Source organism: Salvia miltiorrhiza, chromosome 2 (genome assembly GCF_028751815.1).
Source record: "Salvia miltiorrhiza cultivar Shanhuang (shh) chromosome 2, IMPLAD_Smil_shh, whole genome shotgun sequence".
Taxonomy (NCBI): domain Eukaryota; kingdom Viridiplantae; phylum Streptophyta; class Magnoliopsida; order Lamiales; family Lamiaceae; genus Salvia; species Salvia miltiorrhiza.
The window spans coordinates 74705999-74723453 of record NC_080388.1 but is presented as its reverse complement, the minus strand read 5'-3'; the positions used below and the strand labels follow the sequence as shown (position 1 = coordinate 74723453).

The following is a 17455-nucleotide window of genomic DNA, read 5'->3' as shown; positions in this document are numbered from 1 at the left end:
GTATCCAAGAATCACATTCAACTCCTCCGCGCCTTCTGCCACAAAAATGCCAAGATTGATGAGAGTTTGGATCACGGATCCCGGCTCACAGGGGCTCAGCCGAAGATCATCAGTTACTAAACAATGCAGCCCTTCAACAAGAATCCCATCACCACCTGGCTCGACTATTTCACCCATAGCTCTGTTCAACGCCTTGCCACAATCGCAGGTAGCTGAATCATAGTACATGCTCACATTCGGGGAGATTTTCTTCTCACAGGCCGCGTCTCCACATCTGAAGTGCTTCACTGGTCCACTCATGAATGAGCTTCTTGGATTGAGTAGCATCTTCCTACCACCGTCTGTCCAAAAATGGTCGCTTCTGAGATGATCCGTTAAGCCCGTGTACAGCGTGGTTAAGCTTCCAACAACGGGCTGCTCATCCGCGTATCTCTCCTTCAAGACTCTCACAATCTTCCCCAATGGCAGCACCAGAAAACTTAGAATGATCTCCGCGGATTTGCTGTCGGCTTCTGCAAAGAGTACCTTTGTTTTCTCTTTATTCATCATGACTTTGAGAGAGATCTTTGCATCCTTGGGTAGTGCAGAACTCATGTTTGGTTCTACAATGTTAAATTGAATGGCTTAGTGAATAAAATTTCCATATTTGCAATATCATAACTTAGTAGTACTATCAATTAGTAGCATTTTTTTTTCTTGCTTCTATATTAATTTGTTTCTCACATAACTACAACATGAATACTCAGCTCATACATTCCATTTTCTTTATATCAAATTCTGCAGCATGATTCCATATTTGTTTCACATAACTACAACATAAATACTCAGCTCATACATTCCATAAATATCAAATTATGCGAATATCAAATTCTGCAGCATTTTAAACCCTTGAGTAGGGTTCTTGGCCTTGCATTAAAATAAAAGAAATGATATTAAGTCTTGAAAAGCTAAACCTACCTCAACTTTTCTGGCCGGAAATAGGAGTTCGAGGCGGCGGCGGCCGGAAATAGGAGTTCCTGGCGGTGTGGAGAGCTGAAAAAGTTTCACAAGAATCACAACCACTTTTCTTGTAAAAGATAGGTCAACGTGTTTGTTAAAGATGACCTTGATAATCTTTTCAAAAAAAAAAAGTATATCTTGATAATCGTTGAAGATAATCGTAAATCTTGATACACGGATTTTTCTGAGACAAGTATCTATATTGTTTAGTATGAAAAATGAGAATTTTGTTTTTATATATAAATTGCTTAAATAAATAAAGAAATTTAAAGATCGCCGTAACGAAGGACTCGAATTCAAGATCTTAAAAAAATGAGAATTGTTATAATATAACGAGTATTATATCATTTACTTTAAAGATACATTTGGTGTAAAATACATAAACTTTTAACAAAATTTGATTTTTCCCACAACCTTTAAAATTTGAAAAAATATACCACATTTTGATTTGAGTTGGAAAAATAAAAAAAATCGAAAACGAACGGGCTGGCCCGGTTGACATCCCTAGTGACTAGGGCTGCGTCTTGCCTATAAAAACGCAGTAAAGGGAGAGACGACTGTGGAATTTTTGTGAGACTACAGTCAAGATTCCATGAGCAGAATGTCCAATTACGGCAAGGATGCGGCGGCGGTATCGTTGGCGGTTATGGTGAATAAAGAGAGAAACAAGGTGCTCTTCGCCGTCGCCGACAACCACTTCGCAGACATTTTGATCAGCTTCTTGACCTTGCCGTTGGGAAGAATCCTCAAATTCCTCGAAGCAAACCACAACGCTGCTAAGGGGCCACGCACCATTGGAAGCTTAAGCAGTTTTTACCGCAGCATAGCGAATCTCGACGCCTCCGAATTTGTGACGGACGGCGCTAAGCAGGCGCTGCTCAACCCAAGAAGCTCATTCGAAGCCGACTGCGAGAGGCTGAAACTCGACATCTCTCGAACTCCGCCGGCTGAATATTTCCGTTGTGCCAACAATGATCATCCAAAATATCGTAGTCTAAGCTTGTATTATGATACATTGGGTGGTCTTGTTCTGTGCCCCACCTATCGCCGCTGCGGAATTATGACAAAAGTAGTAGCTCAAAAGAGCTCTGCATTTAGAGTCTTCACTAAGCAAGAAGCATCTTTCATAATATATGATGATCTGCAGATATTTCCAAATGACACAGGAATCTCTGGGATCATGAGCTTTCTTGGCATTGGAGATTGCAAGGCCGAGACTATTGAAGTGTGATGCATTTATCTAGAATATTCTAGGTGAGAATAAGCTATGTATATTCTAGAGAATTCACCACACTCAAACCTCTATATAATCACCTCCATTTTCTAACAAGTGGCATCAGAGCTTGTTCGATCATAAGCGGGCGTTATGGCGTCGTCAAGTCTCTCCATCACGACTCCAATATTCAATGGAGAAAACTATGACTATTGGAGTGTTCGTATGAAGACTTGCCTTGAATCCCATGATCTTTGGGATGTCATTGAAGAAGGAATCACCATGCCGGGAGAAGATATCGACAAGACATCCTCATCCGAGGTACGTAAGAAATTAAAGCAACAAAATGCTAAAGCTCTTTATCTTCTCCAACAATCTGTTAGTGATTCTATCATGGCAAGAATTATTCGAGCCACTACTGCAAAAGAAGCTTGGGATATCCTTAAGGAGGAGTTCCAAGGAAATGTTAAAGTTCGAACCATTAAACTGCAAAGTTTAAGGCGAGAACTAGAGAATCTTAAAATGAAAGATTCAGAAGCTGCAAAAGATTATTTCTCAAGAATAATGGAAATAATCAATCAAATGCGGTCATACGGAGATAACGTCTCCGATGAAAGGATCATACAGAAGGTCTTAATCAGCCTTACCGAGAAGTATGATCCAGTAGTGGCGGCGATTGAAGAATCAAAAGATTTATCAAAAATGTCTGTCGCGGAGCTGATGGGTTCCTTGGAAGCACACGAGCAACGATTGAGCAGGCGACATGAAAGTTCACTAGAGAGTGTCTTTCAGTCCAAGCTCAACGTTAGAGGCAATAAGTCAAGAAGCGGCGGAAATTTTAAAAGCAATCACAAGGAAGGAAGCTCCAGCAACAAGGAGAGCAAGGCAAATTTTCCACCATGTGGAATTTGCAAGAAGACAAATCACTTGGAGAAAGATTGCTATCATCGAGGAAAGTCACAGTGCAAAAACTGCAAAAGGTTCGGGCACATGGAAAAAGATTGCAGAGATAGAATAAATCATCAAGCCAACTATTCAGAAAAACAAAATGAGAAGGAGTACATGTTCTATGCATGTCACTCGGCAACGGAAGCAGGAGAAGAAGAATGGTACATCGATAGCGGATGCAGCAACCACATGACATCCAACGAGACCATCTTCCGTGAGTTAGATACTTCAGTCAAGACGAAGGTGAAGATGGGCAATGGAGAACTGGTGGAGACGAAAGGGAAAGGTACAATTGCCATAGAAACTAATAAAGGTACGCGATTTATTAGAAATGTTCTCCTAGTACCTCGTCTTGCACAAAGTCTATTAAGTGTTGGCCAAATGATGGAAAGTGGATATGCCCTCCACTTTGAGAAAGATTCTTGTCGAATTTACGACAAGAAAAATAACCAAGATATTGCAGTAGTAAAAATGGGAAAAAATAGAAACTTTCCCATTCAATGGCAATATCCACAAAAGGCAATGGTGGCTCAACTCGACGATACGAGTCTATGGCACCGGAGATTTGGGCATTTCAACCTAAATGCCTTAAGGCTACTTCATCAGAAAAATATGATGAGAGACATGCCTCTTCTAAATGAAAGAGAAGGTGTATGCGAAGGATGCATGATCGGAAAGCAACACAGACAACCATTTCCAACGGAGAAAACATGGCGAGCCAAGGAGATACTAGAGCTTGTCCACACCGACGTTTGCGGTCCAATGCGCACACCTTCAGTAAACCAAAACAGGTACTTCATACTCTTTATTGATGACTACTCTAGAATGACTTGGGTATATTTTCTCCAAGAAAAATCAGAAGTCTTTAGAATCTTCAAGAGATTCAAGAACTTTGTGGAGAACCAAAGTGGTCGCAAAATAAAGAAACTGAGAAGCGATCGAGGTACCGAATACAACTCAAAAGAGTTCGACAAGTTCTGTGAAGATGAAGGTGTGGAGCATCAACTAACCGTGGCCTACACTCCACAACAAAATGGCGTGTCGGAAAGAAAGAATCGAACAGTCATGGAGATGGCGAGATCCATGTTGGCGGAGAAAGGATTGCCAAAGAAGTTTTGGGCAGAGGCAGTGTATACATCAGTCTACCTACTCAACCGATGTCCAACAAAGGCCGTGCTAAACAAGACGCCGATCGAAGCTTGGTCAGGACAAAAGCCTTCAGCCAAACATTTGAGGGTCTTTGGAAGTATCTGCTATATCCACATTCCCTCAGTAAAAAGACACAAACTGGAGGACAAGACGGAGAAGGGAATCTTCCTCGGCTACAGCTCTAAATCCAAGGGTTATAGAATCTACAATCTTGAGACCAAGAAGCTGGTGACAAGTCGAGACGTGGAATTTGACGAACAAGCCTCCTGGAATTGGGAGACAGAAAGTGTTGAAAGGCAGACAACAACTACACTGCTGAAAGAAGTCACAGAACATGAAGAGCAAGATCAACAAAGCCCACCAAGGTCCTCTTCAGAAGCCAATACCTCAAGTGGATCCGACTCAGACTCCTCACCAGACTTTCCACCTTTTCGGGTAAGAACTCTAGCAGATTTATATGAATCCACTGATATATATGAGACATGCAACTTTTGTTCTTTGGAGCCAAATAACTATGCAGAAGCATCCAAAGAGAAAGTTTGGATTAAAGCAATGGAGGAGGAGATAAAAATGATAGAAAAGAATGATACTTGGGAGTTGGTGGATCTTCCAAGTGACAAGGAAGTCATTGGAGTCAAATGGGTGTTCAAGACAAAGCTGAATCCTGATGGTTCGATCCAGAAGCATAAGGCAAGACTTGTCGCAAAAGGATATGCTCAAATACCAGGAGTCGACTACACAGAAACGTTTGCTCCAGTGGCACGGATGGACACAATTCGAGCACTCATAGCTCTAGCGGCTCAGAAGAAATGGAAAATCTATCAGCTTGATGTTAAGTCGGCATTTCTCAATGGAGATCTAACAGACAAGATATATGTGGAGCAGCCAGAAGGATTCACAAAGCAAGAAGGCAAAGTTCTTCGCCTCAAGAAAGCACTCTATGGGCTCAAACAAGCGCCACGAGCCTGGTACAGCAAAATAGACGGATATTTCACCGGTCAAGGATTCAGGAGGAGCAAGAACGAAGCAACTCTATACATCAAAACTCAAGGTACGGACATCCTGATTGTCTCTCTTTATGTTGATGACTTAATTGTCACAGGAAATAACACAAAATTGATCGAGGATTTCAAGAGAGACATGATGAGCACCTTTGAGATGACGGACTTAGGATTAATGCACTATTTTCTCGGAATGGAGATAAGTCAAGAGGAAGAAGGCATCTTCCTATCACAAAAGAAGTATATTGAAGATATGCTCAAGAAGTTCAAGATGCAAGACTGCAAGCCAGTGGTTACACCTCTCATTCCAAATGAGAAGTTGAAGAAAGAAGATGGGTCTAGACCGACGGATTCTACCAACTATCGAAGTTTGATTGGGAGTCTACTATATTTGACGGCAACAAGGCCTGACATCAAGTATGCAACAAGCCTTCTATCCAGATTCATGGAAAGTCCGAAGGAGACCCACTATGGAGCAGCAAAGAGACTTCTCAGATACCTGCAAGGTACGCTCAACTATGGTATCTGGTACAAACCAAAGTCTGACTCACAGATAAGTGGATATAGCGATAGCGATTGGGCTGGATCTCAAGATGACATGAAAAGCACATCAGGCTATGCTTTCAAGCTCGGCTCAGGAATTTTTTCTTGGGGATCAAAGAAGCAAGACTCAGTTGCACTATCAACAGCAGAAGCTGAGTATGTTGCAGCAGCCGAAGCAGCATGTCAAGCTATATGGCTTAGAAGAATACTAGCGGATATGGGCGAACCGCAAGACTCATCGACAGAGATCTACTGCGATAACAAGTCAGCTATAGCAATGGCTAAGAATCCAGTTCAGCACAATCGCACGAAGCACATCGACATCAAGTATCACTTCTTGAGAGATGTTGAAGCAAAGAAACTTATCGAGATGAAGTATTGTCCAACAGAAGAACAGTTGGCGGACATCTTCACCAAAGCACTACCAAGGGACAGATTCCAGTTTCTACGAAGAATGCTTGGAGTAACCGATAAATGCATCAAGGAGGAGTATTGAAGTGTGATGCATTTATCTAGAATATTCTAGGTGAGAATAAGCTATGTATATTCTAGAGAATTCACCACACTCAAACCTCTATATAATCACCTCCATTTTCTAACAGAGACAATCAGAATGGAATTTGGATTCGATGAGGTGATTCTTGTTTCTCTATATATCAAAATCTTTGTTTATATATACTCGAGGATGTGCTATCTTTCATGGGAAAGAGTAGAAAATAATTACTCCCTCTGTCCTGCGAAACGTGAGTTGAGTCGTGGTTAACATGAGTTGAGTCGTCGTTTCTTTTGGGCACGGAATTTGATAAAGTAGTATTTATTAGTGTTAATTGTGATTGGTGAAAAAATGAATAGAAACAAGTTTTGTGGATGGCCTAAAAGAGTTGAGTCTTCGTTTCTTTTGGGCACGAAATTTGATAAAGTAGTATTTTCTGTGTTAATTGTGATTGGTGAAAAAATGAATAGAAACAAGTTTTGTGGACGGCCTAAAAGGAAATATGACTCGTATCCAAGGCCCCTAAGTAAAAATACAAGTTCATTAATATTTGCGTTCTAGTATGTCTCGATAAAAGTTAGATGGGTTAGCGATTTTATGCATTGAACATGAGGGTATTAGAAAGGTTTGGTCTTGACGAGGTTGATGAGGTTATTGATGATTTATTTCTCTGGATAGGTTTCCTTTTTAGTCTAATCGTTGATAATAACATTATCACTAGAGGGGAAAAACTCAAAAAACATGATAAAATATTCTCACAGCAATATAATATTATCATGAATACTAGAGTGAAAAAGGGACTGCCCCAATTTTCTTTATCTATGCTACCTAACATGTGAAAATCATGTTTTCTACTCTTATTGTTTTGTGAATTGTTTGTTTTGTGTATTGTTGTTAGATTATGAATTTGTTTTTGGCATCCTTGACGTCCCCAACTCCATTGTCGGACATCATCTTAAAGAAAACAAGAAACACAATCTCTGCAATGCCGGAATCTAAACCAAAGATTCCATCACATGATGTTAAACAAGAAGAAAATCCTAAACAAGAAGAAAATCCCAACTCTAAGAATCTAAGCTTGAAAATGACGATACAAAAATCTACTGGCAAGCTGCTGTATGCCGAAGCCAAGAAAGAGTTCGTAGAGTTTCTGTTTAGTCTCCTCTTTATCCCACTAGGAGGAGTTGGGAATCTTCTTGGAGGTAACACTAGTTTTAAGGCCATCGACAACTTGTACCGGAGCACAGCCAACGGAGAGATCTTCGACTCCGGAGATATAAAGGAGAGACTAATGAAATTTAATCTGGTTCATGGCTGTATTTCCGAAAGCCACATTCTTCCCATCACTGAAGAAAATTGGCACAAAGATTTCAAGTCGTTTACTTCTGCTAAGTTTCCTAATGGCAAGGGGAGTTATCTTCAACGACCAACTTATAAGGTGATGGATGATTTAACTGTTGTGCCCTATTGCTTAGTCTCCATCCTTTGTTGTCTCAATGAGCAGAAGATCCTGATATCTGATGTCAAAGAAGTCGAGCTGCAAATCGGATTGAAAGAGGTAATATATTGAGTTAGATTATAGTGAGAATGCCCAGGTTGAATGGTTATTCATGCATTACAAGTAGCTTATTCAATCGTATATATTGGTTTATTCATATCACTTCTCATATATACTGGTTTATTCATATCAATTCTCATTCTCACGAAAGATAGTATTCTCACTGGATCCTTTTTCTCTCTGTCTCTCTCTATATATATGTGTCTGTGTTGAGATGAAGTTTATTTGTTGGCGCAGGGTTGGTTATTCATGCATTACAAGTAGCTTATTCAATCGTATATATTGGTTTATTCATATCACACCTCATATATATTGGTTTATTCATATCAATTCTCATTCTCACGAAAGATAGTATTCTCACTGGATCCTTTTTCTCTCTGTCTCTCTGTATATCTATGTGTGTGTGTTGAGATGAAGTTTATTTGTTGGCGCAGGGTTTGAGCATATTGAAAGCATCTCTTACATCCACTTCTGCTCTCTCCGATGCTCTGCTCAGTCAAACATTGAACAAACGGCCTCTTACGTCCACTCCTGCTCTCTCCGGTGCTCAGCCCAGTCGAATATTGAACAAACGACCGAAGACTGAAGTCTGAGTCGTCTCTATACGCAGGGGCGGACGCAGAAAAAATCTTTTGTGGGAGCTATGTTTTCAAATTTTTCTTTGAGAATATACATTTTTCATGAGATTTGGTTCATTAATTGGGGCTTTTATAAAACAATTTTGCACAAATTCAGTTATTTAAAGATCCTATAAAGTAGATTTCTTTTTTTGGCTTCTCATACTCATGTGCAAATTGTTGTTTCTTTATCCGCTCTGAAACGAGTTTTTTGAAGGCTAGTATTGTAGTCATAGTTTATGAGTTTTCACAGAGGTATTCTTCCATGTGTCTTTCTAAGTGTTTGATTGATGATTCTAATAGTAATACATGGTTTTAAACTTTTAATCAAATCTTCGGAGATGATTCCAAGTGTTCGAGTAAATTGTTTTGGCAATCTGCACAATAATTAAGATTAGTATCAAATTGTTATCTAGATGAAGACTCTTCGGCTATATATAAAACACTAATTATTGTTATTGAAAAACTAATTTCATACTTCATATAACTAATTAATGGTACGCTTTAAAATTTGAAAAAAATTATGTCACTTTTTGATTTTTTCTTATTTTTCCCAATATAAAATACCCCAATAAAAGCTGATTTTAGGACTTTTGCCTTAGATTTTTTTGATACCTAAGCGTGAAAGAATAATAAAAAAATTATGCCACTTTTTGATTTTTTCTGAATTTTCCCAATATAAAATACCCCCAATAGAAGCTGATTTTAGGACTTTTGCCTTAGATTTTTTTGATACCTAAGCGTGAAAGAATAATAAAGGTGATATAACAAAAATGTATCTATGTATTGAAAATCCTCACCTTAAATATCAAAAAATTTAAGTCAAAAGTCCTAAAATCAGCTTTCATTTGGAGTATTTTTATACATGTTGGAAAAATAAAAAAAAATCAAAAGATAGATGTATTTTTTATAAAAATTTTAAAGGTCATAGAAAAAACCAGAATTTAATATACGTTTGGAAACTAGATACTAAGAAGTAACTACATATCCTAATCGTATATAACGAGGAATTCTTGTATTATTTGATTCTTAAAATTTTATTAATATATGAGGACGAAAATTCTTGTAATATAAATGACTGATCGTCGAATTTTAAATTTAAAACTAATTCTTAAAATTTTAAAATATTAAATTATATGAGCACGAAAGTAATCTAGTTCTTAAAATTTTAAAATATTAATGATACGAGGACGAAAGTAACCTTAGTCAACTCATTTTTCTTTAAGTTCATAAATTTGATGCAAGTGTCTAAAACAAAGCGAAATGTATTAATTAAAAAACATACGGCATATTTTTTATTACAAAAATATGATTATTTATATATTATAAAACACATAAAATTGTAAATTTGCAGGCCCAACGAACTAGCCCGAAACCCAGCGGGTTAGAGTTAGGGTTAGGATAGAATTATTTTAGTCCGAAAAATAAAAAAAAATCGATTAGCCCGAACCAAGAAACAGTCCAAAATCAAACGGACTGGCCCGATTGACATCCTTAGTGACTAGGGTCGTCTTGCCTATAAAAACGCAGTAAAGGGAGAGACGATTGTGGAATTTTTGTGAGACTAGGATAATTTCTTGGCGATAAAAAATCAAGATTTTATGAGCAGAATGTCCGATCATAGCAAGGATGCGGCGGCGGCGGTGTCGTTGGCAGTTGTGATGAATGAAGAGAGGAACAAGGTGCTCTTCGCCGTCGCCGACAACCACTTCGCAGATATTTTGATCAGCTTCTTGACTTTGCCGTTGGGAAGAATCCTCAAACTCCTCGAGAAGCACTACGGCAAGGAGGCGCCCGCCATCGGAAGCTTAAGCAGTTTTTACCGCGGCGTAGCGAATCTCGGCGCCTCCCATTTTGCGACGGAGGGCGCTAAGCAGGCTCTGCTCAATCCAAGAAGTTCATTCGAAGCCAAATGCGAAAGGCTGAAATTCGATGTAACTGATCCTCCGCCGGCTGAATATTTCCGTTGTTCCAACAACAACCATAAAAAATATCGTAGTGTAAGCTTGTACTATGATACATTGGGTAATGTTCAGTGCAGCACTTGCTGCTACGGCTCTGTGTCGAAAAAAGTAGTTGAAAGCTCTGTGTTGAAAAAAGTAGTTGAAAAGAGCTCTGTATTTACTCCTAGTAGTTGTGGAGTCTTCACTAAACAAGAAGGATCTTTCATTATATGTGATGATCTGCAGATATTTCCAAATGACACAGGAATCTCCGGAATCGTGAGCTTTCTTGGCATTAGAGACTCAGATTGTAAGGGCGAGGCAATCCGAATGGAACTCGGATTCAATGAGGTGATTCTTGTTTCTCTATTTATCAAAAATTTCTCTTAAATAATCACTCCCTCCGTCCCGCGAAACATGAGTTGAGTCGTTGATTTTGGGCACTGAATTTGAAAAAATAATATTTTATATGTTAAGTGTGGTTGGTGAAAGAGCGGAAAAGTGACAAGTTTCACGCGAAACATGAGTTAGAGTGGTTTCTTTAGGGCACGGAATTTGAAAAAGTAATATTTTGTGTGTTGCGTGGTGAAAGAGTCAAAAAGTGAATAAAAAAAGTTTTGTGGGACGGCCTTAAAAGAAATATGACTCTTATTTTGTGGGATGGAGGTAGTACAATTTTCGTAACCAGGGTCGAATGACCCCCTAAATAAAAATACAAGTTCATTAGTATTAATTCTATTAAAAGTTTCATATTACTTTTTCGATGTTTTTATTATATATAGAATATTGTTGATTATATGGCTTCAGCACTAAAATTGATAAAATCATATTTGCGTTCTACTATGTCTCCATAAAGGTTAGATGGATTAGCGACTTTATGCATCGAACATTTGGTATTAAAAAAGTTTGGTCTCGACGAGATTAGTGATGATTAAAAAGGTTGTGATAAACTTTTTTTCTACCTTAGTATGATAAAATTTTCATCTTTTCTTATCCTTTTTGGTCATGTTGCAATTTGTTTTTTTTTATCTATCCTACCTAACAAGTGAAAATCATGTTTTCTTTTTCCAAAAAAAAAGAAAATCATGTTTTCTTCTCTTTTCCATCGAACAGAAACCAGACTTAGTTGTTTTGTGAATTGTTTGTTTTGTGTATTGTTGTTTAGGTTATGAATTTGTTATTGGCATCCTTGACGTCCCCAACTCCATTGTCGGACATCATCTTAAAGAAAACAAGAAACACAATCTCTGCAATGCCGGAATCTAAACCAAAGATTCCATTACACGATGATGCTTCAGAAGAAGAAAATCCCAACTCTAAGAATCTAAGCTTGAAATTGACGATACAAAAATCTACCGGCAAGCTGCTGCATGCCGAAGCTAAGAAAGAGTTTGTAGAGTTTCTGTTTAGCCTCCTCTTTATCCCACTAGGAGGAGTTGGGAATCTTCTCAGAGGTAACACTAGTTTTAAGGCCATCGACAACTTGTACCGGAGCACAGCCAACGGAGAGATCTTCGACACCGGAGATATAAAAGAGAGACTAACGAAATTTCATCTGGTTCATGGCTGCATTTCCGAAAGCCACATTCTTCCCATCAGTGAAGAAAATCTGCCTAGTTACTACAAAGATTTCAAGTCATCGTTTTCTTCTGTTAACTTTCGCAATGGCAAGGGGAGTTATCTTAAACAACGGAAAACTTATAAGGTGACGGATGATTTAACTGTTGTGCCGTATTGCTTAGTCTCCATCCTTTGCAGTCTCGGTGAGCAGAAGATCCCGATAACTGATGTCGAAGAAGTCGAGCTGCAAATCGGATTGAAAGAGGTAATAACATTGGGAAATATATGAGTAGTTTTTCGTAATTCAGTTAATTGATGAAATTTTTGCTGAACTCAGGTTTGAATGGTTACTTATGCATGACAAGTAGTTTATTCGATCGTATATATTGGTTTATTCGTATCAATTCTCATTCTCATGAAAGATAGTATTCTCACTGGATTCTGTTTCTATCTCTCTCTATATAAATATGTGTGTGTTGCATGTGATGAAGTTTATTTGTTGGCCTAGGGTTTGAGCATATTGCAAGCGTCTCTTACATCCACTTCTGCTCTCTCCGATGCTCTGCTCGGTCAAATATCGAACAAACGACCTCTTACATCCACTTCTGCTGTCTCCGATGCTCTGCCGAGTCAAACGTTGAACAAACGACTGAAGACAGAAGACAAGACCGAAGTCTGAGTTCTCATGTATGCAGGGGCGAACGCAGAAAAAATCTTTTGTGGGAGCTATGTTTTCAAATTTTTCTTTGAGAATATATATTTTGGGGACTTTTACATAACAATTTTTCACAAAATCCAGTTATTTAAGGTCCTACAAAGTAGATGTTTTTGGGCTTAGTGGGGGCTTAAGCCCCCTCCTCACACACACCCATGTGCAAATTGTTGTTTTTTTATCCGCTTTGATATGATTTTTTTGAAGGCTAGTATCGTAGTCATAGTTTATGAGTTTTCAAAGAGGTATTCTTCCTTGTGTCTTTCTAAGTGTTTGATTCCATGTTTGGAACCTAAGGAACAATGATTCTAATGGTAATACATCGTTTTGATCAAATCTTCGGAGATTATTCCAAGTGTTCGAGTAAATTGTTTTGGCTATCTGCACCATCTATATATTACTCCCTCCGTTCCACTTTCTATTTTGGGCGTCCCACTGTAAGTGTGACTTTTTTCTTTTTGGGTAAAAGTTTTTCCCTTTAAACACCTTTTCACCTACACACAAAATACACATTTCTTAATTCTCGTGCCCAAAAAAATGTCTCACTTACAGGGGACGGAGGGAGTATATAAAAGATTAGTTTAATGACTATTTTTTTCCTGTCATAATTTAATAATTCAGTTATTTTTAAATTTCAGTTGTTATAGTATATTTTTTTTTCCAAGTTAAACTTTGTAGATGAAAAATTAGTTATATATGTTTAAAATATAATTTCAAATGTAATTTTTTATTTATGTTTGTGTATGAAAAGATTTATTTATTTATTATGACGTTAAATACTCTATAATAATACTAATTATAATTATCATAATATTTCATATAAAATCGAAAATTTATGTTTTCAATAAATAGATGATATTGATTATTTTATTTTATTTTATTTTTAAAACATATACATACAATCTTCGCTTGTACTCGACGATTTCAACTTAAGATAATCTCATCATACATAGTAATGACTAATGAGTGCATAATAACCAATAACTATAAACAGTACTCACATATTAAAAATTACTAGTTAAAAACCCCTCAATGTCGTCATAAATTATTCAAAAAGTACTTGCATTTATGTGTTTTATATCTCCAAGAAAATTAATACAAACTAGGATGTTAAGAATTTACTAAATCCCTTTAAATCCACTGCAAGAGCGGTGAATTGCACCATTAAAAGAAAAAAAAAATCATGGGCCTACTATAAAACATATTTCAGGATACGAAAATATAAAACTATTAAATAAAGATTATATAAAGTGACAAATTTACCAAACAAAAAAAAATTACAACTACTCTAATTACTTGATAAATATAATAAAATCAAATAATGAATATATCTAATAAAAAGAACACAAAAACTCCTATGAATGGCGAAAACCGTTTTCACCATAAAATCGGTTCGGTTTTACAGGAGACCACCTTCCATCTGAAGAGAAAATCTAGATAGTCTGTGCGTTTTCAAGATATCACTGCCTTTGATCTCCCATTCCATACCACTGCTTCTGATCTTGAGGCGCGGCGCAACGAAATCACAACCAGCACTAATTTTAAAATTTTGAATATTTGGAACATCAAACTCCCCATTCCAGATTCCTTCCCAGAATCTTCTGCTACAGAATATGCGTAAGGTTATGCGCTCAAGCGACGTGCTGCAAATTCTCACGTGATCGGAGCTGTAATCCCAAATCACCAACACTTTGAGGGAAGGAGACTTGTTCCACAGCTCATCACAATCATGCAGTTCAGCACCCAAACCAATCAAACGCAAACACTTGAGATTACGAAACTGGTCATGAGAGGGACTCCATCTTCTTCTTCTTCTCTCTTCTTCTCCAAACAACCTCGTGTGAATAACTGTTAATACCTCAATGGCTGGGCATCTCGAGATCAAATCCCTAATCAAATCACCTTTCACACTCGAATGGGATAACCAGAGGTGCTTCAGATTGGGACAAGCTACTGCTTGATTCCTCCTCTCGAGATCAATCCAGAGCCCTAAAACGGATAACCTAACTAGGGTTTTGGATTCGAGCACCTCATCTGGTAGAACAAAAAACCTACGAGCCTCCGAGAATGGAAACTCAATGGTGAGATCAGTAGCTCCCAGTTTGATCGCTGTCAAAATCAATTCTCTAGCTAGATCGGAATCGTCGTTAGCTTTTTCCATCCTTTGCTTGGAGCTCTGCATAGTCTTCTTCTTCTTCCTGAATATCGCTTTCAAAATCCGTGCCCTAGCCGGAGGATGATCTTGATGATGATCTTGATGTCGCTCCCTCATCATCGTCATCGTCAGCCTGAAACTCTTGATATTTAGGTTCAAGTCTTGATACCTCTGCATGGTCTTCTTCGTGAATATGGGGAACTCATCCACGCGATTCCGGAACATGATTTGATCGAAACTGAGGTTGGGGCGCGTGGTCCACGCGCCGTACCAGGACTTGGATAGGAGGGAGGTTCGAGCAGCTTCTTTTTCGAGCAGAAGAGATTGTATGTGCTGAATGATTTCTTGTGGAAGTTTGTCGGATTCGCCATCTGCATCTGCAGCAGTTTTCCTGTGATCATTCCCCGTGATTTCTTCTTGAAGTTTGCCGGCTGCTGCGATTTTGCTGTGATCATTCCCCATGTGATGAAAACCTCCAAATTTTGAATGGTTTTTTAGGGTGATTTTGCTGTGATCATTCCCCATGTGATGAAAACCTCTAAATTTTGGATGGTTTTTTAGGGTGATTTTGCTGTGATCATTCCCCATGTGAAAACCTCCAAATTTTGGATAGTTTTTTAGGGTTTCAAATCTTGGAAGGCTTCTGTCTCTCTTCTTGCCCCATATATATAGTCTTCCAAAATTTAATACGAATTGAATTCATACATAAAACTTTTCTTCTTCTTTTTTTTTGAAAGGGAGAGTCCTATAATAGGACTCTCCTTTGGATATATTTATAATGGTAGATGGATCAAACAAAATCAATGATACATATAATGGCTTAGGTTATTACGATAGAAGAAACTTTTATTTGAACCACCTCATGTATATTTACGTGTTAAACTCAAAGAAGATTGTGTGAAAATTATTGTATATATTCAATATTAAGGAGACATATATCATCTCAATCTTCTTTGAGTTTGTATGAAAATTAATATTCAAAATTATTCACAATTGAAATTAATTATTATATTAAATATTTAATATATATTTTAAGTTTTTTATATTAATTATATTTTATTTTTTATATTAGTTTTTATGATTCTATTTACATTTTTTTAAAATTATAATAGTACTTAGTTTTTAGTGCAATTAAGAAGAAAGAAATTATATTTATTCATTTTAAAAATCTTTTATTTTAAAAAACATAAAAATAAATTTAGAATGGATAAGTTATGTTAATTTAAAGTTTTAAAATAATTTTTTTCTCTTTACTCTTGCTCTCTTTAATGTTTTTTTCTCTCCTTATAAATGACATGTTTATTTTATTTCTACTATCTTAATTTTATTTGTTTTTCTATTTTTCTTAAAGGGAAAATAAGTAGATATCATATTTTTTGTTTTACATATTTTTTTAATTATAATAATTTAGACTGTATATTACTGGTGAAGGAAAATATATTGGTTTATTTTAATCTCTTTTTAAAAAATAAACTTTTTGTGTTAATACATTTTCGAATTCGATTTTTAAAATTTGAAATCAATTTGTATTCTCTCTTGATTTTGTTTTATTTTTTGTTATATCCTCTACTTTTTTTTTCGTTTAAATATTTTTATTATCTTTTGTATTTTGATTTTATCTTCTTCTTTTTTGTGTATATATGTTTAAGTATAATTTCATAGATATATCTGTAACTTTTTCTTTGCTAAGATTTCATAGAAATTTTAAGAACTTTTAAAATTTCCAAATCATAAAAATAAATTTAAAATAAATAAGTTATAGTAATTTAAAATTTTAATTTTTTTTTTAATCTTTCCTCTCTACTCTCTTTAATGGTTCTTTTAACCCTCCCTGCTTAATGAAATATTTACTTTTTTCTATTAAGTTTGTTTCTATATATGCATTTATTTTTATTTTTGTGTTTTAAAAGGGAAAAATAAGTAGATAACATGTTTTGTGTTTTATATATTTTTTAATTTTAATAGTCCGATATCGCCTGAAAATAACTCGCAACCCTATAGGGCTAACCTGAAAATATTGTGTTCGCTTGATTATATTAAATTTTTCTTGTTATTTGATTTTCAACTTCATTGTTTTGCTTATGCAAATTAGCATAATAAGATATTTTTTTCAAAAATTTATGATATATATTTTGATTCAATATTAAAAACTCAATATTAGAAAGTTATACTCATCATTTAATTTCTCTGTATTTTTAATTCAATACTTCACATAAAATATTTATTCGTAAAAGTTAAAAAATGATAATTATTTAACAAAAATATTACTACATCTTCATATCTCCAAGAGAAACATATTAGTAATTTTTTTTAATAAATTTTCAAACCCGACTAGCCCGATGGATTAGTCTAAAACCTGAACATTTAGGGTTAGAGTTGAAACCTGAACCCGACTAACCTGATGGATTAGTCCGCACTCGAATAACTTGCTAAAATGCGCTCTAACCTCCAAAACTCCGTTGACCGACGTGTTCATCAACTCCGGCGCGATCACCACCCCGGCTCCGGAATACGAGCACGGCGTTTCGTCAGATCATATTGAGAAACAAGCAGACCGCAACATG

The 17455-nt window shown here is 36.5% G+C and overlaps 3 protein-coding genes across 3 annotated transcripts; all 3 read left to right on the top strand.

Annotated features, from left to right (window-relative positions):
- The first annotated feature begins 1600 nt into the window (after positions 1 to 1600).
- Positions 1601 to 2230, top strand: LOC131010017 (uncharacterized). Its single transcript, XM_057937412.1, has one exon. The coding sequence runs from the start codon at positions 1601 to 1603 to the stop codon at positions 2228 to 2230; it is 630 nt and encodes a 209-aa protein (XP_057793395.1).
- A 4230-nt stretch (positions 2231 to 6460) lies between these two features.
- Positions 6461 to 8673, top strand: LOC131009385 (uncharacterized). The gene is made up of 3 exons (XM_057936691.1): positions 6461 to 6487; positions 7245 to 7904; positions 8339 to 8673. Exons 1-3 carry the CDS (start codon positions 6467 to 6469, stop codon positions 8495 to 8497), a joined length of 840 nt encoding a protein of 279 aa, XP_057792674.1. The 5' UTR covers positions 6461 to 6466; the 3' UTR covers positions 8498 to 8673.
- Positions 8674 to 10083: 1410 nt separating this feature from the next.
- Positions 10084 to 12882, top strand: LOC131009383 (uncharacterized). Its single transcript, XM_057936689.1, has 3 exons — positions 10084 to 10815; positions 11630 to 12289; positions 12533 to 12882. Exons 1-3 carry the CDS (start codon positions 10123 to 10125, stop codon positions 12701 to 12703), a joined length of 1524 nt encoding a protein of 507 aa, XP_057792672.1. The 5' UTR covers positions 10084 to 10122; the 3' UTR covers positions 12704 to 12882.
- The last annotated feature ends 4573 nt before the right edge of the window (positions 12883 to 17455 follow it).